Genomic DNA, 23,722 nt, shown 5'->3' on the forward strand with positions numbered 1-23,722 from the left:
CATAAAACCAAAATAATCAACAACACACAAAAACATTCTATTTTCGATTTACGTTCTATTATCTCGAGAGCGGGCCGCTAATTAAACAAGAATTAATTACAAAGTTACCGCAAAAGTTTAACGATACAACTTTATTGTTTCGAAAGCTCTGTGTTATTCTAAGTTGATGCAGATAGTACAATTAATTATATTCGGATAATTACGGGTATATCGATGAACTTTAAGTTTAAATTTAATGGTGCTTACCGTCAAATGACCATCATGGACTGTTTGGCGTTAAGTGGGCTATAGAGCCGGAATTTGTACCTAACTCGAACCTACGAGATCTCAATCAGCGCTGAGCCAGTGGTGCTAATAAATTAAATATTACCTTTCATCGCTAAATATATATGTAATGTAAGAGCAGCACTTTTCTAAATTAATCTATGCACATCACTAAGGGTCAACTTTGTAAATCCACCACCTTTTATGAGCTTTTGGCACTTTCACAACACAATCTCAAAACACTAAAAGTTTATTGTTCAGCATTAACGAGCCTTTGAAAGCCTTTAATGTAAATTAAAATAATATTAAGTTTAGTGCTTTTATTATTATTAAAATTTGTCGCGAGCTTTGTGCGCTTTTCTCAGCGAATCGTTATCAAAGTATTGGTTAGAGTCTCGCGCGGGAATGACATGACGCGCGTCACGAGCGATGGGAGGATTAGCCGTAGTGACGGTGGGTTGGTGATAAGCGGCGCGGGTAGCGTGGCGGTTGAGTGTTTTAGTGATTTTATCTTTTATGTTAGGTTGATTAATAATTGTTAAATGGATTTTCGATTATTTTAACGAGAGTTAGATGTGATCAAAACAGTGACACGTTTTAATCATGATGACGCTTTCTGATTGCGAGATCCACTATATATTATAATAGATATTAAAACATATTTTGTGTTATGTCTAAAGCTCTACTCTACGTCTAAGGACCGCTGGGAGGAGATTATGGTCAGTTCCATTCAAGCCCATTTAATCTCCGAATTTTAAATCTAAATTATTTATACTGCTGGTAGGACGTCTTGTGAGTCGGCACGGGACCACCGCCCTGCCTTTTTCTGCTGTAAAGCAGTAATGCGTTTCGGTTCGAAGGGTGGGGCAGCCGTTGTAACTATACAAGTGTGTGGCGGCATCTACGTTGTAGATGCCTATGGAATTCGGCAACCACTTAACACCAGGTGGGCTGTGATCTCGTCCATCCATATATGCTTCTTCTTTTTCTCCACCTTATCCCACTATGTGGGGTCGGCACAGCTAATTTTTCTCTTCCATTCTCTTCTATCAGCCGTCATCTCAACACTCACTCCTCTCTCTCTCATATCGTCATTCACACACTCCATCCATGTCTTCTTCGGTCGACCTCTTCCCCCTCTACCTTGCACTACCATTTCCATACATCTCCTAGTCACATGCATCTTCTCTCTACGAGTCACATGCATCTTCTCTCTCATATATGCAATAAATAAAAATAAAAAAAATATTTACATATTTTTGTTTGTTGATTCTAATTTTTATTTTTCTTGACCACTGAGCAGGATCATCACAGTAATGCAAAACAACCATCTTCCATTTTGTTACAATGACATGATTTAGTTTAGTATTTTTAAATCTGTGAACGTGATGTTGGTTGATAAACATTAATTGTTATTAACGAGCCTCGGTCTAATAAAATTAAGGTCATCAATAGAAGGTGGAAGTTATCACAATATTATCTTTTAACATACTGTTAGTTCTAGGAAATTATCAGTCGGTAAGAGTATTAGTAGTAGCCTTGGAATATCGCATACCTCTTCAAGAGCACGAAAAATAAAATCGCAATAAAACATCCGCACCCTCTGCCTTTTATCAAAGTATCCTCTGCGTGTACGTGACGCGCTATCTGCACTTGCTTTCAGTCGGTTCAAGTTCAAAGTCCCGCCGCGACGTCAGCGACACTCCCAATGATCGCGCCTAATTGAGAAGTCTTCTAACTGACCCTTCGCTCTGACGAATCAAATTCCTATTCAGCGAACACGCGTTCAGTCAGTGTTCTCGTGTTTGTTTCCATTAGCTACAGTAAACTCCGAAACCAGGCTTCTGCAGCTTCTCTTAGGATGGATGACCACATTTCAGTGGACTGCTCGTAGCGGCAGACCGTTACAAGTGCTACGTATCCCTCATTTGTCAGTTTCTTCTTGTTAGTCGCATACTTCATTGCTGAAGGTCGTGTACCTCAAAGCTCATCGTGGCTCTTTGTACCATCAGCTTCCATTTCCTTCGGTTTTTGGCTCCTCTCAAGGCGGTCGTAACAGAGAGTCCGGTGAGCGCAGTTACTTGATCTGACCAACGGTTTGGCGGCCGGCGGGTCTTTTCCCATCTACCTTGCCGACCACAGTCAATTTTTCAAGGTTGTCTGGTGGCCGCCGAGCATTGTGACCAAAATAACCAAGAATTTTCATTTTTTATTATTTCATTTATCATTTTAATTCTGTAATTCCCGAACACTACGTACTAAATACTTTGCTTTTGCTTGACTGGGCTGACGGCCTTACGGTATCGATAGCACAGCTTAAATTCCAGAACATAGGACTGCTTGGCGGTACAAACAGGTAAGATGTAAGCACCTATCCGCACGGGCTTCGTTCACGCCCCACCACAAACTAAATAAGTAGTACAAACGAAAAAAAGCTTTGCTGCACTCATTTTTATTTGTCAATCACAATCGTCAACACGTGCATACTTTCTTTAGAAGAGTACGTATCTGCTTACGGAATTTGATCACTCACATAGTGGCTTCATACGGTTAACCTGGGTCTAATTCTTCAGACCAGGACGACGAAACAAGAAACTTCGATTGTAATTTTCGTGACCAACAGACGTGGCACCAAATCTATCGTAACGAAAATTATTATTCTATAAGCAACAAACCATGAACGATACAGTACAAAAAACATATCCAAAGCTCGCTCCGAAAATCAATAGTTTCAGCGAAAAAGCTCCATATTTGTTGAAGCAAAAAGTCCGGCGTTAGTCACACACGTGCGCTTCTTTTGAAGCTTTTTGTTTGTCTACTGAAATAAATAAAGACACAAAAATATGTTTTTCATATTTCAGATTCAATCGACATTATATAATTCTATTGGCATATTCAGATGTACTGGTGCTCGCTCTGGCATGTGGCAAATTCTATCAGAGTGATGGAGTGGAATCGAAATTCAAATCAGTGTGCTTAGTGCGAGTTTCTTAACGTTCTCGATAGCGTAAAAGTTAAGCCAATTTCGTATGCAGTTGGAACAGCGCCCCTAGCGGCAAACGTACGCAAACGATCCCATTCCATACAAATATGAGTTAACTTTTACGCTATCGACAACGTTAAAAAACTCGCACTTAGCACACATATACCAATATCCTATGTAATACCAACCTAACAGGAGCTCACGAATGATTTGCACGAAGGAATGATAGTGTGTTATAAAGACCCAACGCGTGATGTAGGCCTTCACGGATGGGTATCAACATCTGGCCTGTTCCTCCTGCGAAGCAGCCGCTCGCACTAGTTCGAAGAGTACCTACACGTGTTGCGTGCGAGCCCAAGGGCAACATCACGCACGTGCAGCTCGTGTATTCTGAACAGTGACATACAGCGTAATCCTTAGGAGCTTTCCTAGTCACGTCTCACACTATTGTCTTTTTTCTCATTTTAACGTAGGGTGACCAACATTCGCATAGAAAGGGGGATAGCTAGTTTTTGAAATCGTCCTAGTCTAAAGGATAAGGCGCCCGGTGCATTCGTATCAAACAATGCGACTGTATATGCGAAAAATTATAATTTGCGTAATTACTGGTGGTAGGACGTCTAGTGAGTCAGGTCGGGCAGGTACCACAACCCTGCCTATTTCTGCTGTGAAGTGAAGTGTGAAACAGTAATGCGTTTCGGTTTAAAAGGTGGGGCAGCTGTTATAGGTACTATAAAAACCGAGACCTTAGAACTCATATGTCAAGGTGGGTGGCGGCATTTTCGTTGTCGATATCTATAGGGTCCGGTAGCTTCTTAACAGCAGGGGGACCGTGAGCTCGTCCACCCATCTAAGCAATAAAACGTAAAAAAGGAATGTCAAAGTTTGACTCTTTCATCTATATTCGATTACAAATCTAAAGAAGGCACGATCGCAAAATTGTAGTCATCATAATGTCGGCCCAACATGATGAAACGACTTAGCCTGCGGGGTTATAGTATTCTCAATTTTACAAAACATTATATTAACCATTTACAAATTTACATGACATCTTAGTTGCTTTCATTTACATATAAAGTTATATATTATATTTATATAATGTTCTACTCAAAAACCCCCTTATCATATATTATTTTACCTCTCATTATAATAATTATATTCAAATATTTAAATACCTATGCATCTTGTTCAATTTCGAAGTAGTCAATAGCGTCGAAATTTATTAAAGTATCTATTAGCCTTTATAAAAAAAAATATATATCAAGTTATCAATAAAAAAATCCTCCAGCCTGATCCTCAGCACCATAGAGCATTGGAGAGCGCGGATACTCTGGTATAATTATCCATTATAGTATTATCCACACTGGACAGTCCGTGTGGTCACCTCTGAAGACAGAAGGATGTGTTAATAAGATTGTGACAACTTTATTAAGCTACGTGACACATATACAAAAGCTGCTATATGAGCCTTTATTGTTCAAATATATTTAATTATTTCATCACCGTCAAGAGACTTTCACTGTTCGGTCCTATATCAAAGCTCAGTAAGAGATAACTTAATATAGTCATAGGATTAAGGAGATGGCGCTACACCGAGGCACCAGGTACCTACACGGTTATTATATAATTTAATATAATACTTTAATAGTTATAATAATTTTTACTGGTGGTAGGACCTCTTGGGAGTCCGCACGGGTAGGTACCACCACCCTGCCTATTTCTGCCGTGAAGCAGTAATGCGTATCGGTTTGAAGGGTGGGGCAGCCGTTGTAACTAAACTGAGACCTTAGAACTTATATCTCAAGGTGGGTTCTAGTAACCTCTTAACACCAGGTGGACTCTTGAGCTCGTCCACCCATCTAAGCAATGGAAAAAAAAATACACAATGAGCCTATAGATAGAACCCGTGAGCGCTGACAATGCGACCTACCTTCCACCTCTAATTTACAAATTGCTAATGTCAAGCGGATTTTATTTCACTAACCGTACCGTTCGTTACTTTCAAATATAGCGAATGTCTGAATAGCTCTCCAATACTCCCATATCATTCTATGCAAAACGTTGAGCACACACGCACAAGGTCTACATTTCCTCGGGGACACTCATAAAATCGCTTCTGCGGAATCAATGTGCGCTAACGCTTCAGAATTTATGTGCATTTCTTTTGTTGACTGAAACTTGCAGGTTTTTCTACAAATATTTTTTAATTTAGACCAGAATTCAGGTGGGAAAGCTTAAAAGAACCAGCACTAGCTCGCTGCGCGCACACAAATGAGACGCCATGCTGGGAAACGAAAAGTGAGGGCCGTAGTCAGGCTAACGTAATAAAGGTGTTTTTTATTTTTATTATTGTTATTGTGTATTGTATCAATAAGTAAATTGATTAGATTGTACTCATCTACCCACTAATGTAAAGCTTTCCTTCTTTAAGAACGGTTAGCTGGTAGATAACTCAATTGTTGAGTTAAGCTCGCAATTTTTTATATCTTATCGCAATTACTGTATTATATTAACTGTGTGTACAATAAAAAAAAAAGGTTTCGGGGGTTAGAGAAAACTGATTTTTCTGAGCCGATTGGAGTCATCGCAGCGCCTTGTAGATATAATATCAATATTTACGTGAAATCGAGAGAATCTCAGTTAATAGATTTGAACTTAAGAAGTGGTCGTTTTACAATACCGGCCGTATGTAACGAAATTTTAGCAGGGTTGACAATACATAATAAATTTAAGTGAATTTTATTTTAAATATACCTATGGGATCGTATTTTAAAATTCTGTCGTATCGTTAAGTTTATTGAATAGGGATTTGTTCTCACTAAATCATGGGTCTCATGGTGGGTGGCGCCATTTACTACTTTACTCCGGTACCACTTAACACTAGGTGAGCCGTGAACCGATTCACCTGTCTAAGCAATAAAATAAAAACAAACTGACCTCCCCGTGTGGGCAAATATTCGTGTGATGGACAGGTTTACTTGCTCTTTGTCTGGGTGCTTATTACTTATATATTTACATGTTTAAACTTATATAAGTATGTAATATCAGTCTCTGGTACCCGTAACACAGGGAATCCAAGTTTGAGGCTGAATGACCGTTCTTGATTTGTTCCCAGTCAAGTATTTATTCGTCGGAGACGGTCATTAGCTTGGTAGCTAAACGAAAAACAGCACGATTTCCGAGAGATGGCAGCACGATTGCGGTATCGTCGGAACTCGGCTAGCTTCGTGCTACGACAGAACCTAGCCGATGGAGGCGCGTGGACGCCATCACACTTACCAACCAGCCTTCTTGAAGAGCGTCGCCCCCGTCCTAAGAACTGTCATTCGTTTTCGTTTGCTAACGTCAAGAAAAGATTTCTAAATTATTCTAAGACAACAAACGTGATTGGTGTACTGAATATCTCTCTTAGCTCGATCACCCTATTCGCCCCTATGATGATGTTGTTAATAATTGTGGCTTCTCCGACATATTTATTGTTGTTACACAGTTACTGGCAGCGGAATAGCAGTGAAACCGAATTGAAAGTGGAATTTATAAAATATAACAGAATTATATCCATAATTGCCATCCCACCTCCTCCTACTAATTAGAGCGTGCCAAGTCCGGCCCTGCGCGCAGTCGCAGAATATTGCTGCTCCATTGTTTTGTCAAACTCCAGTCCACTCTCAATAATGTTTTCAAATATATTGATTTATGAAATAATTTGAAAGATAGCTATTTGAAAACTACATAGTAAATTGAACGAATCGTCGCGTCATCGCCATTAACATTGTCAATACTACCAGACAATAAGGAGACACATTTTGTTGATACGTAGGTAGGTGAACTTGACGTCCATGTGGTCACCGCAGATGGTCATCTTTCATGGACGTTGGCATTGTTGGGGGCATAACCAAGCCTCTATCCCTACCCTTTGCCTATATCTAAATATTGTGTATGTCTGAAATTGTGCCCCATGCAGAACGATCCTAAACACATCTGTGGCTAGGGTTTTACTGACCAGCTTACTATAACTTCTCCTTCTTCTAGCTACGGCCATTTAATATACTGGTCTAAAATATATATATATCTTAATTAAGCTAAACAGTATTATTCAACGGGCTCTTCCCAGGATTTCTACTTGAGAAACCAGCAACCGTGTCCTTAAAAAATTCACGACGAGTATCAATTAATTCCTTATTACCGTATTTTAAGGACGTGACAGACAATACATAGATAATGGTAAGTAAATACGACATAGAACTTCTCTTGGCCACCTCCAAGATAATCGCAGATTATCTACGTCCATCCACAGACCTTGGCACCCACAGAACAGACATCTGTGGCAGGCCTACTAGCCCAACTAAGCGGACGGCGCGATCAGCTCGGGTACATGAATACGGGACCTCAACAACGAAACGCAAAGATCTGGCACCGCTGAACACAGAGTCCGGACCTCATTACTGAATTGAGTTTAACCAGCCACAGCCGTCTCTCCCCTGGGCGCCACTATATGCCGAGCCTGTTCAAACAAATAATTCAAATAGCCAAAAATAAAAACTACAATCATTCTGGGCCTAATAAGCGAGTTGCGCCCATTATTATTACATTTATTAAGAATTAATTAAATACCTACTTAATAATTTAATGTGGTCTCAAACTGCCCTGACAAACTATCGATACTGTAGGTGCGTTATTTCGGGACGAGTCATCGAGTTGCAATAGTAATCACCAAGAACGACCTAGTTTTTTTATTTTTTATTGCTTAGATGTGTGGACCAGCTCACAGCCCACCTGGTGTTAAGTGGTTACTGGAGCCCATAGACATCTACAACGTAAATGCGCCACACACCTTGAGATATAGTTTTAAGGTCTCATTATAGTCACAGCGGTTGCCCCACCCTTCAAACCGAAACGCATTACTGTTTCACGGCAGAAATAGGCAGGCCGGTGGTACCTACCCGCGCGGACTCACAACAGGTCCTACCACCAAAATACCGATACTGTGGGTGTGTTATTTCGGGACGAGTAATCGAGTTGTCATGGTAACCACCAAGAACGACCTAGATGCAGGGTAGACAGGTTTGTTCGTGTCAAAAATCCTACCCGAAGTCTTCAGTCTGGCAATGATTATGCCGCCTGTAACACACCCAAATATCGAGGACTGATCAAACCTGACAAAACATCGTGGTAAGAATCCCTTCAATAAAAATCTCTATAGCGATATTATTTGAACATATTTCAGTTCATTCATCTCATTCAAGCACAAATTGTGTTACACCCCCCTCGAAACAACATCAACATACGAATATATAAAATGGATATTAATTTATGTTACAAAGCGCGTTTGTTTGCTTAATTTATTGTTTTACCTGTTGTACCGAGATAGATGTGCCAATGTTTTATCAATTGAATAGGTATGATGAGCTTTCGTACCTGCTGTTTAATCGGTTGCTAAAGCCTATGGACATCTCAACGTGAGTGTTGTCACGTGCCGAAAATGTCAGTTTGTATTCCGTATAACTATTCCGTAATTTTATAACAAATAGATTGATTGTGGCGCCATCTGTCGTGGGAACACCGAAATATTCTGCGCACAATAAGTAACAATAACTTCGACTCTACAAGACATAAGATGTGTCCAACACGGTACTCACACAATGATACATTTTTTATAAATAAGAGAAATACTGGCTAACGTCACGCGTACTATGTCCGCCTGATATAAGATCAAAGATGGCGAACGAAGTCATTTTCAACAAGACCACCGGCGACATTACGATGACATATCCGACTTTGAAAACACACAAACAAATATTTAAATATAAAACAAGCGAAACGAAGCCAAGGGCAGAAATCAGTGAACAACATTCGATTGGATTTCTGTCTGAGGCCCTTTCAAGGGACGAGAGGTAAGTAAGTAAAATCACTTTGCATACCTTCGATAGGGGAGGAACGAACGTACGGGTGGAACACGAGAAAAACGAGGATATTGATTTGGATGAAATTGCAACTCACATCATTCACGTATTATATGTCTTTTGCATGGACGGGGGACCGAACCCACTGTCCACATCAAGGAATTGATTATCGGAACCCATAGGTGTCGCAATGTGGATGCCGCATCAGACAAGGAATACAAATCTATTATTATATGGTGGTTGTTCCTCCCTTCGACCCGGTTCGAATGACTGATTGGCTGCAGAAACAGGGGGTGGCCGTCCCTTTCTGGGTGGACTCACAAGGCGCCCTACCACCGTTAATCACGTAATGGTGGTAGAACGTCTTGTGAGTCCGCACAGGTAGGTACCACCACCCTGCCTATTTCAGCCGTGAAGCAGTAATGCGTTTCGGTTTGAAGCGCGGGGCAGCCGTTGTACTGTTAAAAGTGAGACCTTAGAACTCATATCTCAAGGTGCGTGGCGTGGCATTTACGTTGTAGATGTTCATGGGCTCCGGTAACCACTTAACACCAAGTGGGCTGTGAATTCGTACAACTATCTAAGCAATAAAAAAAACGCCATGTTTTATACACCGTGTTATTTATTCTTTGTCTCATGGTGGAAGTCATTTAAAAACGCGTGGAATTCAATACCTGTCCAGTGAAGTCCATACGAGTATACCGAAAGCTTTGCACATACGGCTTGCGTTGTTACAACAACATAAGTTATATGTGCCTGATGGCTACATGCGCGGATCTATGTGTGGAGGGGTGCGTCGCCAGCGGCAGCTTCTTAGTACTACGCACGCGCGTACGCAGCACACCGCTAACTCTCCGACGCATCGTGCTGTCTCGCTACTCAATGGCTTGCTAGCCTATGGTCCGGAAATGGATATATTCCATGATGGTTTGCAGCGATTTATTGTTGCTGTTAGGAATTACTTAAGCTAATTATTAATACCTTACAAATGTTTTGGCTTCTACTGTTAATTTGTAAGTAGACTAAATAAATAAATAAGCAGTTCGAATTGAATTAGCATCTACCGTCTACAACCAGAGAAGTAACAACAACAAATTGTCGTATCAACATGTCATTACGAGGGGAGCAGTGACTACGTCAGTAAAAGACCTTGCGGGACTGCCGCACTTATCTGTTTACCTGCACCAGTAGACGCTGAGCTCGTGCGCTTTTTTTTCCTAGCTATTCTGATAGCCTTGAGAGGTTATATCAGCTTTTCCTTAACGTGTAGGTGAGCTCACGGGACTCAACCCGGGAGTGTTGCTAGCACTGGCCCTAGCAAGAGCAGTGCTTCGCAGAATCTACCACCGAATCGGAAACGCGACCCACTGAGAAGATCCGGCGAGAAACTCAGTGGGCTGTGTCTATGGGTTAATTCGCTCGTCGAGCTCTTCGTCGCAAGTGACGGTTCCGACGAGGACGGTGACCGGTGCTGGTGGTACCTAAAAGCGCCGTTAATGGACCGGGAGGATCCGAAATAACGTGTTTAGGGCGACGTCGACTGTTTACCATTCGGTCTACAGGATCGTGTCAGTTGTGCGCGTTATAAGGGGCGCGCTATACAGTGCGCGCTATACGGGGCGCGCTATACGGGGCGCGCTATACGGGGCGCGCTATACGGGGCGCGCTATACGGGGCGCGCTATACGGGGCGCGCTATACGGGGCGCGCTATACGGGGCGCGCTATACGGGGCGCGCTATACGGGACACACTATACGGGGCGCGCTATACGGGACACACTATACGGGGCGCGCTCGCGTGCTATACGCGCGTTACCGAGGTACAAATTTCAAAGTGTCTCAGCTTAATTACAAACGGTTTGTCGCTGGCTCGTGTCGGCACGCGAGTATTAAATTACAGAAATTTCACGCATTATCTTTACGGCGATTACTGATATATGAAGGTCACGGAACCTCTGGCTTTTAACTACAATCAGACTTTCGAAACTTTACAGTGGTCTAGCTGGAGTTCGGCTGCAAAAATTAAACTGGAAAAGTATGTTCACGAAAAGTATGTACTGGTGGTAGGACCTCTTGTGAGTCCGCACGGGTAGGTACCACCACCCTGGCTATTTCTGCCGTGAAGCAGTAATGCGTTTCGGTTTGAAGGGTGGGGCAGCCGTTGTAACTATACTGAGACCTTAGAACTTATCTCAAGGTGGATGGCGCATTTACGTTATAGATATCTATGGGCTTCTGTAACTACTTAACACCAGGTGGGCTGCGAGCTCGTCCACTCATCTAAGCAATAAAAAAAAGGTCCAGTTACTTAAGTTTTTGGGCTGGGCGAACTAGCAGTCCACTAAATATACATATTCGGCACATAGACATCACGACGTGCATGACGCGTCCGATCCGAACATAAGACTTTTGCACGCCATAAAGGGGCAAGATGGCGGTGCCTGCCGACCCTACCCTAAGGCATCGCGAGACATGACGTATTACGCCATAAGGAATTACGTAAATTTTGCTAATTTTTAAAGTTTAATTGTAATCCCACCCCGCCTCTCTGCGTGTATCGAACACCGACACACTCGCATCCCTGGACAAGAGCGTCCCAGGCGGCTCATCCTGCAGGATGCTACTACTGCACTAAAATATTGTCTAATAAAAATACAGCTGTTAAACGTACACTATTTGCATAATTACTAAATAGTGTGACCATAATATGTTCGTTTTATTTTATAAATTCATTATTTTAAATTATAAGTTCATAATTTCATGAAGTCTTTAAATAAAAAACTATACTTTCCAATATTTCATGACAAACACCTTTGACGTGTGTAATTTTAAATAATAATTGAATCTCAACGATTCAATGTTAATTAATCATTTATTTAAAACTAGAGGTCCCGCAGTAGTCGAGATTCGACTATAATTAATTGGAATTGTAAGTTTGTACACTATTATGATTGTATTTTATACTTCTATAATCACAAATTTCGCCAAGACCACACTATAAAAAATATTAACAAAGACAAACAATATTTAATCTCAATTTGACAACAGACGTCAAGAACAAAAGTTTGACAACAAATAGTATGCATGCGTGTGTGCGTCAAATACATGGTATGTAGTGTGTGTAATGTTTTCTTTATTGATTTAATGTATCTTATATGCATTATTTAAAAAAAAATATTAGCATTGTGCACTTCTCTATATTCTCTATAAGTGTGGAAAATTTCATACTCCTCCGTCCGCGCAATTTTCGTAAAAAGGGATACAAAGTTTTTGCTTCACGTATTAATATATAGATTCCAGTTGAGAGCGGTGGCTCCCGTGAGCTCTTAGAGGTAAACTTGAAAACTGAGTTAGAATACATTCTACACAACTGATACAAGAAAACTAATCGTGTGTTTATTAATGATTGAGTGTTTACTGGTGGCCCGTAGGCCTTTTCATTTTCACCAGAACAGGTGTGCGAGCAAGGGCTCAGCCAGGAGGGGTGGGATTTGCTAACAACTGCCCGAGCGCCTTCAAAGGGGACCTAACAACTCAAGAATAACTGCTTCGCGAATGAATCTACTGCCGTATCTGAATCGCAACCTGCTGAGAAGAACCGGCGAGAAACTCAGCGGGCTGATGTTTAGGTTAGGTACTCGTGTGGTATCCCGCTGTGGCACGCAACAAAAATGTTCTTTGTACAAGTCTACACGCGAATGGCCGCCCGCTGGTGAGTGGGGACGACAGCCACTCAGAACTTTTCTAATCTTATTGATGCTATTTCCGTAGACGAGTGAACGAGCAGACCGGAACCGCCAACACCCGAGATATGATATCAAAGTTTTAATTATATAGTACAATGGCTGCCACCCTTCAAACAGTAACGCAAGATGGCTTCGTGGCAGGAATAGGCAGCGTGGTTGTACTTACTTGCCAGAAGACGTCTTACCAGGAGGACCGGTAACTGCCGGTTGACGACCACAGCATGCTGCATAATATTTTTCCTTTTCTTATTTTTTTTAGAACGTTATATATTAATACTCTCCAAAATGATGCCCTATACTAAGATATATATTTTTTTCCCTTGTAGGCAGACGAGCATACGGCCCACCTGATGGTGAGTGGTTACCGTCGCCCATGGACTTCAGCAATGCCAGGGGCAGAGCCAAGCCGCTGCCTACCGCTTTCCCTTGTCCATAGAACGGATAGGAAGCATGCGCACTTTTGCATATGTTAAAGGCAGGTAGCGCGCTGCTGCAATGCTGCGTCCTCCTCTATCGCATGAAACAGTATGAGCAACGCTTCCCTGTCACGCATTTGTCTGCTCCAATTTTTTTAACTTCTAAGTCTGGTTACCGTTATCAGTGAACACATTTTCTCAAGCTACCCTACACTGCCCTAATCGCAATAAAATTACCTACGTATTAGTCATGGTAAGCAGATAAGCAGAGCAGAATAGGGAACTGAAAGGTAAGCTGCCGATCAACTGTATCAGCAAATGTTGTATAATATAATATATACTTTCGATTAGACTGAGTCTAATCAACCAACAGTCAATATGAAAAAAAAATATTTTTTTTGAAATTTTAATTTATCATAGCCATGATTTTTTTTACGGCAACCCTATTGGTACACGTTCCCAAACATATTGTACCTATTTTTTTTAAATATAAAATTTACCTAATTATCAAATGGGTGAAGGTCGTTTTTGCGATGTGCATTTATTTGTTTAAATGTATGTATGTACACTTACATAGCGCTACGTACAATCTGTTTTATATTGAATTTGCACGTATTTAGCATCGTGACTGATAATTTCCTTGTATCACCTATCTATATATATAAATGAATTGCTGTTCGTTTGTCTCGCTAAAACTCGAGAACGGCTGGACCGATTTGGCTAATTTTGGTCTTGAATTATTTGTGGAAGTCCAGAGAAGGTTTAAAAGGTTTATAAGGTAAATATGAAAATGCTCGGAATTAAATAAAAATAACAATTTTGTTTTTCCTTTGATGTGTCGTTCCTTGTCGGACGGAATTATTTTGTTTGTTTTAAGTTTATTTTATACAAAAGTTTAGGCCTTTTATTTATTGATTGAGGCACTACGAAGTCAGGAGCTACGTTGGGTCAGCTAGTATTTAATAAAGATATTCATTATTCCTAGTTTTCAACAAGCTCTAAGAACAATTAGTTGATGCTCCGTTGTGCAGAGCAGAGCGGAATCCTATAGCAGCTCAGACTTATAGTAGTGACGTAACGAGTATACGAGTGGTGCCATGTGGGCCGCCACGGGAGCCCCTCCTGCCTGGTAGCAGCCCGCGTAGCAGTCACGCGTTCGGTTAAAGGACAGCCGTCATACAAACAATTGAGTCTTTAATTGTACGTCTCGGGGTGGTTGGTAAATTTCATGTGGCATTTCATATTGGCAATCCGATGAATACATATTATTATGTACATGACAACGGTTTTAAATATATCCTTTAAATGACGTCAAGTGATTCACAAATCGGTACCAAAATAACTAGTTTAAAAATACAAGGTAGCCTTTTGTTATTTCCAATTAAAAGAGATATGTAAATAAAAATTAAAAGAACAAATCAGCAGTCTCAAAACTGAACAACAAAGCGACCGACCTTGAGGAAGTTTTCTGCGCCACTACTTTACGTCTGTTCACAAAAAACGACACTTAGAGCAGTGTGCTTCGGTCGCAGCACTTGGTATTAATATAGATTAATTACATGTACAACTGTGGACTCAGTTGTTGACATGGCGGCGGGGAGAGCTCACACGCTAAACGTGCTACTCTGGTCCGCGCTCGGAATTATAATCGCGATAAGACTTCCGCTACTGCCGATACGAAATGAGACCAAGCGGCAGTTGGGCTACCCGCCGGACTCCCTGCTGAACGTGACGGAACTAGCGACCCGACACGGGTATCAGTGCGAGGAGCATAACGTGGTCACGGAGGACGGATTCGTGCTGACCGTTTTCCGCGTGTCGAGCGGCCAACGGTGCTTGCGTACACAGATCCCAGTGCTGCTCGTGCATGGTCTGCTGCAGAGCGCTGACTCATGGCTGGACGCGGGGCCCGGCTCCGGCCTCGCCTACCTGCTGGCAGACGCTTGCCATGACGTGTGGCTCTCCAACACTCGCGGCAACTACTACTCGCGGCGCCACCTCACTCTCGATCCCGACTCAGACGCCGCCTACTGGAACTTCTCAGCCGACGAAATCGGGTACTTTGACTTGCCAGCCATCCTTGATTACGTTCTCGACCGGTCCCGAGCTGACGTCCTCAACTACGTGGGCTTCTCGCAGGGCGCGGGAACCTTCTTCATCATGTGTTCCGAGAGACCGAACTATTGTGAAAAGATCAAACTCATGATAGCTTTGGCTCCGGCCACGAGACAGACGAATACGAAATCAACTATGTATCGAAGGCTGACTCAAACAGTGCAGGGTTGGGAGACGCTGTTGACGACGGCAGGTCTACATGAAATTTTTTCTAAGGGTGCTTTAAGCCAAGAGTTTGTGGCCTTCTTTTGTCACTTCACTAAGTTCACGGAAGGGCTTTGCGATGCTGGCCTAAACAAGTTTAACTCTGTCGTTGCTCACCCTGGATCGATGTCAAACGAAACGACAAGAGTGCTCTTCGGACATTTCCCGGCTGGAACATCGTTGCACAACATGGCGAAGTACGGACAGGCAATGACAAATGACAAATTTGTGAAGTTCAACTACGGACATCAGAAGAACTTAGAACTATACGGAACCTCGGAGCCGCCAGAGTATAACATATCGGCTGTATCACCCCCAGTCGTGGTAATTTACGGGGAGAATGACGGATTAGTGGACACCAAGGATGTTGAATGGGCGATGGAAAGACTCCCAAACGTTCTAGAAGCAGTCCTAATCAAGGACCCGGCTTGGAACCACATGAGCGTTACCTACAGTAGTCGTGTGGGGGAGATTATTTTCCCTAAGATCAATGAGTACCTACAAATATACAGCAGTACGTGAATACTTGTTAAATATAACTAATTGTTTTGGAGGTTCAATCATTGTGTATCGGTTTATTTGTTAATCTTTAATTTATTTGGGTAGTCGGCTTCGTAATTGTTCTCTATAAGCCAGAATCACAATAATTACTACGTACTCATAATTAGAATCCGTCTACTGTTTGAGCTATGTGGACCAGTTACAGTCATGCTATTTGCTTTTGCTTAAGAGAGTAGAGTGTCCAACTAAATCTGAAGCGGTCGTGACCTAAAGTGTGATATGATCATGATCATCAGACCGAAATCCTGAATCTTATAAAGAAGTGACGTACGGCAAAATAAAAACAAATGCACACAATGCATCGATCCGAGATATTAATGTCGATGGGTACATAGCGAGACGATGGCGACGCGGGCTGATGTCATTCTACGTAGTTTTGTTGCAAATCTTTTTGTATTTGATTTGAAGATTCGCTTTTATATTATAACTGATACCTAAGTCCTTGTTTCAAGGTCAACAAAGGCATCCTCAACACGAGCTGTCTTGCAGCTTCTCTCAGCAGGGTGGTGGGGCAATATCGGAAATCACACTTTAATAAAACGCAGCTCTTTCATGCATCATTCTCGACGACAAATCAAATCGGAATTATCATCATGAAGTCCTTCAATGAAATTCTTAATTGCCCTCTTCTTCTTCTTAATTTGTGTAATTTCTAGCCCAGGCAATTAATAGTATTTTTTATTATTTATATCTTCAATTTGATTAAAATACGTTGTCAATTTTCAAGAATCGACTGCAATCCGGTTTTAGGGTTCATTGACATTGGATAATGGCAGTCTAAAATGTAATTTTCAAATGATATTAATTCGAGATTTGAACCAGTATAATATTAGTTGATTTTAAAATAAGCTCTTATGTTTTTCCTACATAAGTTGATGGCCTTGAGAGGCTATTTCAACGTAACCTTAACAAGCTCACGGGGCTCAAACCTGACGACGTTGCTAACACTAACCCTAGTAAGAGCGGTGCTTCGCAGAATCTACCACCGGATCCACTGAGAAGATCCGGCGAGAAACTCAGTGGGCTGTGTCTGTGGGTTATTTTACTCATCGAGCCCTTCGTCGCAAGCGATGGGTTCGACGAGAACGATGATCGGTGCTTGGGATACCTGAAAGCTCCGTTAGTGGATCGGGAGGATCCGAAATGACAAAGACCACTCTCTTATACGGAATAAGACTAAAGTATCTCTGTAGACGCAGACGTTCCAAGCTATTCGCTGTTAATGAAATTCGACACAGACTTTTTGTATGGCGCTTCTGCAAAAAAAAAAAAAATACAATTTTTTTAATTTATTGCTTAGATGGGTGGACGAGCTCACCGCCCACCTGGTGTTAAGTGGTTACTGGAGCCCATAGACATCCACAACGTAAATGCGCCACCCACCTTCAGATATAAGTTCTAAGGTCTCAAGTATAGTTACAACGGCTGCCCCACCCTTCAAACCGAAACGCATTACTGCTTCACGGCAGAAATAGGCGGGGTGGTGGTACCCACCCGCACGGACTCACAAGAGGTCCTACCACCAGTACATTTTTTTAGATCATTTTAATGTACCTTTATAAATAGAAGTCAGTATACACAATCACCGATAAAATAATTAAAATTGAATGGTTCCTAAATTCATGTAAGTAAATTAATATGCTGATAGCGTCTCCCCTCTGACACTTGGAATAAAATGCCAAGCTTGCTAAGTTTTGTTCGCGAATTGGCTCTCGGTTACATTATAAGCCGCCGGCAATAGAAAATCTCTAGCAATGCGAGTTTGGTCATATGGTTGATGTACATAGTATGCACCCCTTGCAGTAGAGTAACCCTTCTTCATTGACGCTATGGCAATCTTTTATGAACGAAACACGAACACATAAAGATAACAGTCAAACAAACAAACCATACATATTATTTGTATGTGTATAAATAATCGAGTATAATGTTGAATAACTTAATATGATAATTAACGACCGGTCCGCAACGTCACGGTCTTAGGGCTGCGCTCTGATACATTTTATATCTTCTTCAACTATGCACATAATTATAAATTTTATGTAAATAGCGTTGATTTCAATGTTTTATTTATTTATTGAATATATGGGTGGACGAGCTCACAGCCCACCTGGTGTTAAGTGGTTACCGAAGCCCATAGACATCTATAACGTAAATTCCGCCACCCACTTTGAGATATGAGTTCTAAGGTCCCAGTATACTTGCCATGACTGCCCCGCCCTTCGAACCGAAATTCATTACTGCTTCACGGCAGAAATAGGCAGGGTGGTAGTACCTAGCCGCGCGGACTCACGAGAGGTGAGTACAACCAGTAAAAAATTTCATTAGAAAAATGGGTACCCGCCTGCGGGATTCGAACAATGATGCATCGCTGCATACGAATGCACCTAATGTGTTATCCTTTAGGCCACGACGATTTCATGTAATAGGTTTTTCAAAAATGCACAGCTTGGAAAGTAAGTCGAGTCCACAATAGTCCTGGCCTGGTCGAGCAGTTTGTCGGAAGACTGCCATGTCGCTCATGCCCCCCTGGTAGGCGAACTCCTGCCCTAAACGTCAGCATTACTAATGGCATTGCTGAAGTGGGGGAAGGATGATTGAAATGCTACAAATATCATTACTAGATATTATTTACTTTCTTATTAGACTGTTTCTTAATTACACCCTACGCTTTTATTTTATCTATATATTATCTATATTTATCCTTTTATTTTATTAAACTAATTATTGTGTGTATAAATTAAGTATAATTTTAAAATAATTAGAATTTTCTCATTGTAATAAACCAGTTGACCTTAGATGGTATAGAAGGAACTCTCCGTATTTAAGAATAATTTTCTTAGTTTTAATTCGGTTTGCTACAACGGCGTGTTACTTTATTTCTAATTTAAATAGTTTTTTATTTATATTAAAGGAAAATTTAATTATAGTTTAATGAACTTTTCTTTTTTAGTGTTAATACGAGCTGAAAGAGCAACTTCACTCAAAATTTATTTTATTGTTATTCAATCTTACATTGATCATCTGTTTGACTCGAAGATTAGGCCAATTCTAAATTAATCAACTTAGCGTGTTTTTTTTTCAATCAAACTCCGTTTTTAAATTAATTGGGTTTAATTATAGAAATAAGGGAGAGACGACGATATCATAAGGTTATTTACAGTTCACATGGTGTTCCTTAAACACTAAACAACCAACAACTTTCAATTTAATTTTACTAAACGACATTTAACAATGAAATTCTAATTATTTGGTTGCTTTGAATGGTTTCATTATGAATATTTTGTTTCAATAGTTATAAAAAATATTGGACAACTAAAGGCGATTGCATGCAGCAAAGATGCGAATGTTGCGATGGATGTGTGGAGTAACGAGAGTGGATAGAATACGGAATTAATATATGTTAGAGGAAGTCTGAAGTGGCACCTGTGATAGAGAAGCTGAGGAGTGCGCGTTTGGGATGGTATGGACATGTGATGAGACGAAATGAAAATGAGGTTGGTAAGAGAATGTTAACTATGAATGTGGAAGGATATAAAGGAAGAGATAGACCTAAAAAGAAATGGATGGATTGCGTAAAAAACGATATGGGTAAGAGGGGAGTGAGCGAAAAAATGGTATATGATAGAGGACTATGGAAGGAGAAAACATGTTGCGCCGACCCCAGGTGACTGGGAGAAGGACAGGAGAATGATGAATGATGATGAGTTATAAAAATATTATACAATACTGAAATAGTAAGCAGTGATCTTTCAATTGCGAGTTATCGAATTTATCGAGGCGCAAACCAGTAAAGCCAACTGTCAAAATAATTTGCATTAAATCTGCTCGGTTGACACCTGCCGACGCCGCGACGTGCCGACCGCATTGTCGTGTCGGTCGAGAACTCTTGTCCGTGAACTGTCGGCGAACTGGATCGTGTGTCCTCTATTAATGAAACAAGGAATGGCCAGCCCTACAGACCGGGTCTAATCGCGTTGCTTCGACTGATAGTGCAGCAATGTCAAGAACGTTAACCGGTCGACGGACAAACAAACATTACTTACATCCTTATTGTACCTACATATAGCTATTTATTGACGTATAAAATGTCAGTGTCATAATGGGTAAAGCGCTCCGTGTACTCCTACTCCTGCTATCTAACACATGCTTTAAACCGATTTCCATGGTCAATCAAAAACGTCGAGGGAACTTTAATGTATAATTCTTCTTCTCAGTCGTACACTCCTGGCGTACTCCTGGAGTGGTCGTGGTTACGTATGTCTTAATGCTTGGTTGCGGCTTTTGAGAGACTTCTCCATCTCTCTCTATTTGTGGCGGTACGTGAACATTCAGTAAGGGAACGCTTAATAGATGACTTAATCAAGTCTGTCCACCTTGCGGGTGACCGTCTACTCTTCCTTGAACCACTAAACGTTCCAATGAGCTTTCATTACGAATGATATGTCAAAATATATTAAGTATTCGCAATTGCACAATCGACGAAAGCCTTTGATTGATTTGGAGCTCTTTGAGGATGGATACATTAGTGCGGTGAGCAGTCCAACGTATAATAGCGAAAACAAATTGTCGAAGTTACTGCTGTTAATACGTTTCCATTGTACCTCGGTTGGGTAGGCAGGTATCGCCATCTTGTCAATTTCTGATGCGAAGTACTCCTGCGTTCCAGTCCGAGGGGGCAGCTGTTATACAATACAACGGAGGCTTCGGCCGCATCTTCAGGGTTACCCACCCCGTGGTAGCATGCACGTCATGGTCTCTTGGCTCCGGTAACGACCCTCACCCTTCGAACTCTGACAATGTAACGCAAATAGACTGTAATTAAATACTCCTACGTCCAGACAACACACTCTACCACCAGCAGTTTTCCTAGCCCAGTGATGCTAAGTCAATTATTCTGGTCAGCTACACGGTAAAGAAGTGGTGGTGGCACCAACCAATGTTCCCGCCCGACCGCCATTAATGATCTATCAGGATACACCAGGCTCATCCATCGAAAAATACAGAAACCATAATAGACATGATATAATGATATAGATCCACTGTAGTGTGTAACTATTCAAGTATGTATACAGCCTTATTTAAAGTGCTTCTTCAGCACAACTGTCTTGTAACTAAATACACCTTTTACAAAATAAACCTAACCTTCAAACTGAATGGACGTATTATTTACTCTCTTTTAATCCATCGTGACCAGACCACACAACCCCACAGTGTCATCTGATTCTTCATCATGGAAGTTTCAGTGGACAGAGAGAAACACCATTACGTTATACGCTGTACTATATTTAGTACAGTAAAGTAAGTAGCATACATTCTCATTACACTAAGCAAATATTCATAAATATAGTTTGAATAAATTACTTGTTGAATGTCGGTGAGACTTCAACTCGATATGTCTCTGGGTTCCGATAACAACTTAATATTAGATGGACTGTGACCCCGATAAATCTTTTTATTTTTATTGCTTATATGGGTGGACGAGCTCACAGCCCACCTGGTGTTGAGTGGTTACTGGAGCCCATAGACATCTACAACGTAAATGCGCCACCCACCTCGAGATATAAGTTTTAAGGTCTCAGTATAGTTACAACGGCTGCCCCACCCTGCAAACCGAAACGCATTACGGCAGAGTGGTACCTACCCGTGCGGACTCCCAAGAGGTCCTACCACCACGAAACTACTTCACGATAACGATTCAAAATTATTTCTTGCTTGTTTATTAACATACACGCATTCCGGACAACATTCGGAGCGTCAGATCTCAGAGCAAAGACAGCCGGCGCAGTCGAACGTGTCGGGCCGTAGTTTAAAAACAAGAAAAAATTTATTACGTATTAATTAACCTTGCTTTTAAATATACCCTTTATTTTAGATTTAATCGCTATTCTGTAAAAACTAAATTAAAATAAATTTAGCTACAATCAGAATTAAATACCTGTTTTTTGTTTTTGTCGGTTGTGTTTGCTATAGGTACACGATGCCAAGTGTAGGAGCGTCGTGTAGCTCTGTAGGCTGGTGACTCTAAACACTAAGCCATAAGCGGGGTCCGAGTTCGATATCGGAGTTCACTATTTAGTATTTTAGTTCTTTGTTTGTTCTTGTTAGGGATACGTCCAAACCGCGGTCTACTGCTCTGGGCTTTCCTCAAATCTTTATCTTGTAACATACTTGGCTGTTGTCTTCTATTTTAGACCCCACCTCCTAAGAGGTTCCCGAGTTCAACGTGGCGCATGTACTATATGTGACTCGGCATACCCTGCTGGCCCAGGACCAGCCTGCCCAATTGGAAGTGCTATAGATGACCAATCAACAGGGACCAGAGCTGAGCGAAAGCCCTTCCCTGGCCCCTGGCTTAGCGCCAGTTCGGTACCGAGAAGGAAGAGCTCTCCCTCTCTCTGGGCTTTTTTTTATTGCCCATTTAGGCAGACGAGCATACGGCCCCCCTGATGGTGAGTGGTTACCGTCGCCCATGGACTTCAGCAATGCCAGGGGTAGAGCCAAGCCGCTGCCTACCGTAACCGTTCACCTCGTCTGCGAGATTGTAGACTCGCCGAAGTCGAGCATTGACTTTTAGGACTCATAGCTGCCGAGTATTGTAGCCACGATCGTCGTCAGCGACAAGTCCAATGCGCGACAAAACACGGTGCTATTGCGGCAGTGCGCAAGGGTGCTCTCGACCGCGTCCTCCGGTCGGCATCGCAACTAGGACCAGAACGAACCTATCGGATTGGAATACTTACTGTACGTCGCCAACGGTCACTCTTTAATATCAACTCTGCAGCACGCTATAGTGAGGATAGCATGCCGCGCGGCCTCCGCCTCATCCCAAGCCGGCTTCTAACAGGGCCAGTTTTTTTTAAATAATATTATTAAGTATTTTAATTGAAACTAAAAAAAAAACACGGTAGTCTGTCTGCCCGACATCCATTCAATAAGAAATACGTGCACGTGCTGCGTACGTATTGCTAAAGATAAATGAGAAGTATGGACATCGTTTGTAGCTGTGAAGGCATATTGAAAGCTTACTGCGATTTCATCTATATCAGCGCTCCGTTTCGAAGAGTTTGGCAGCCGTAGTACAAAACGTTTGAGACTTCGATTTCATCTCTCAAGGTTTACATCTTCAAAAACCAGCTCAAATTATTACGACTAAGCTTTTTTTTTATTTATTTACTTTTTGTTTTTAGATATTCGCAAGTCTCATATCGTTGTGTTAATTCGTTGCAAATTATACTGGAGACCAATACGGGCGCGTCGGTAATGTGAGGCGATATCCTTTTGGCGCGGCGGCTACATCAATCAAACCGTAGCGTCAGTCTAACAAAAGGAAAATTTAACGGCTCTCATGCTGTTTCGAGTTAGAGTTTAACTTCCATTAACTGAAAGATATGTCAAAGCTTGGTTTGTTCATCCATGAAGGCTAGTTCCGCGTTACTGTGCTTACAACCTACAAGTTTACTAATTGAAACTACTTGTGCATTACTGCATACCAGACTCCTAGTCCGTAGATACCAGCAGACAAGAAACT

General features: G+C 41.6%; 2 protein-coding genes across 6 annotated transcripts in view; one reads left to right on the plus strand and one right to left on the minus strand.

Annotated features, from left to right (window-relative positions):
• The window catches only part of LOC114249434 (uncharacterized), a 152,219-nt gene that overhangs the window by 55,731 nt on the left and 72,766 nt on the right, over nucleotides 1-23,722 (minus strand). The window contains exon 1 of one of the 5 annotated variants that reach the window (XM_089735974.1): nucleotides 371-678. The exons of the other annotated variants lie outside the window; for them this stretch is intronic. The gene's annotated coding sequence lies outside the window, so the exon portion shown is untranslated. Of the gene's footprint in view, nucleotides 1-370; nucleotides 679-23,722 lie in introns of those variants that run through there. 5 annotated transcript variants of the gene reach the window in all.
• LOC114249432 (lipase 1) lies at nucleotides 14,726-17,036 on the plus strand. The gene has a single exon (XM_028183015.2). The coding sequence runs from the start codon at nucleotides 14,899-14,901 to the stop codon at nucleotides 16,150-16,152; it is 1,254 nt and encodes a 417-aa protein (XP_028038816.2). The 5' UTR covers nucleotides 14,726-14,898; the 3' UTR covers nucleotides 16,153-17,036.

The sequence above is a fragment of the Bombyx mandarina genome, chromosome 20, assembly GCF_030267445.1.
Source record: "Bombyx mandarina strain Sakado chromosome 20, ASM3026744v2".
Taxonomy (NCBI): domain Eukaryota; kingdom Metazoa; phylum Arthropoda; class Insecta; order Lepidoptera; family Bombycidae; genus Bombyx; species Bombyx mandarina.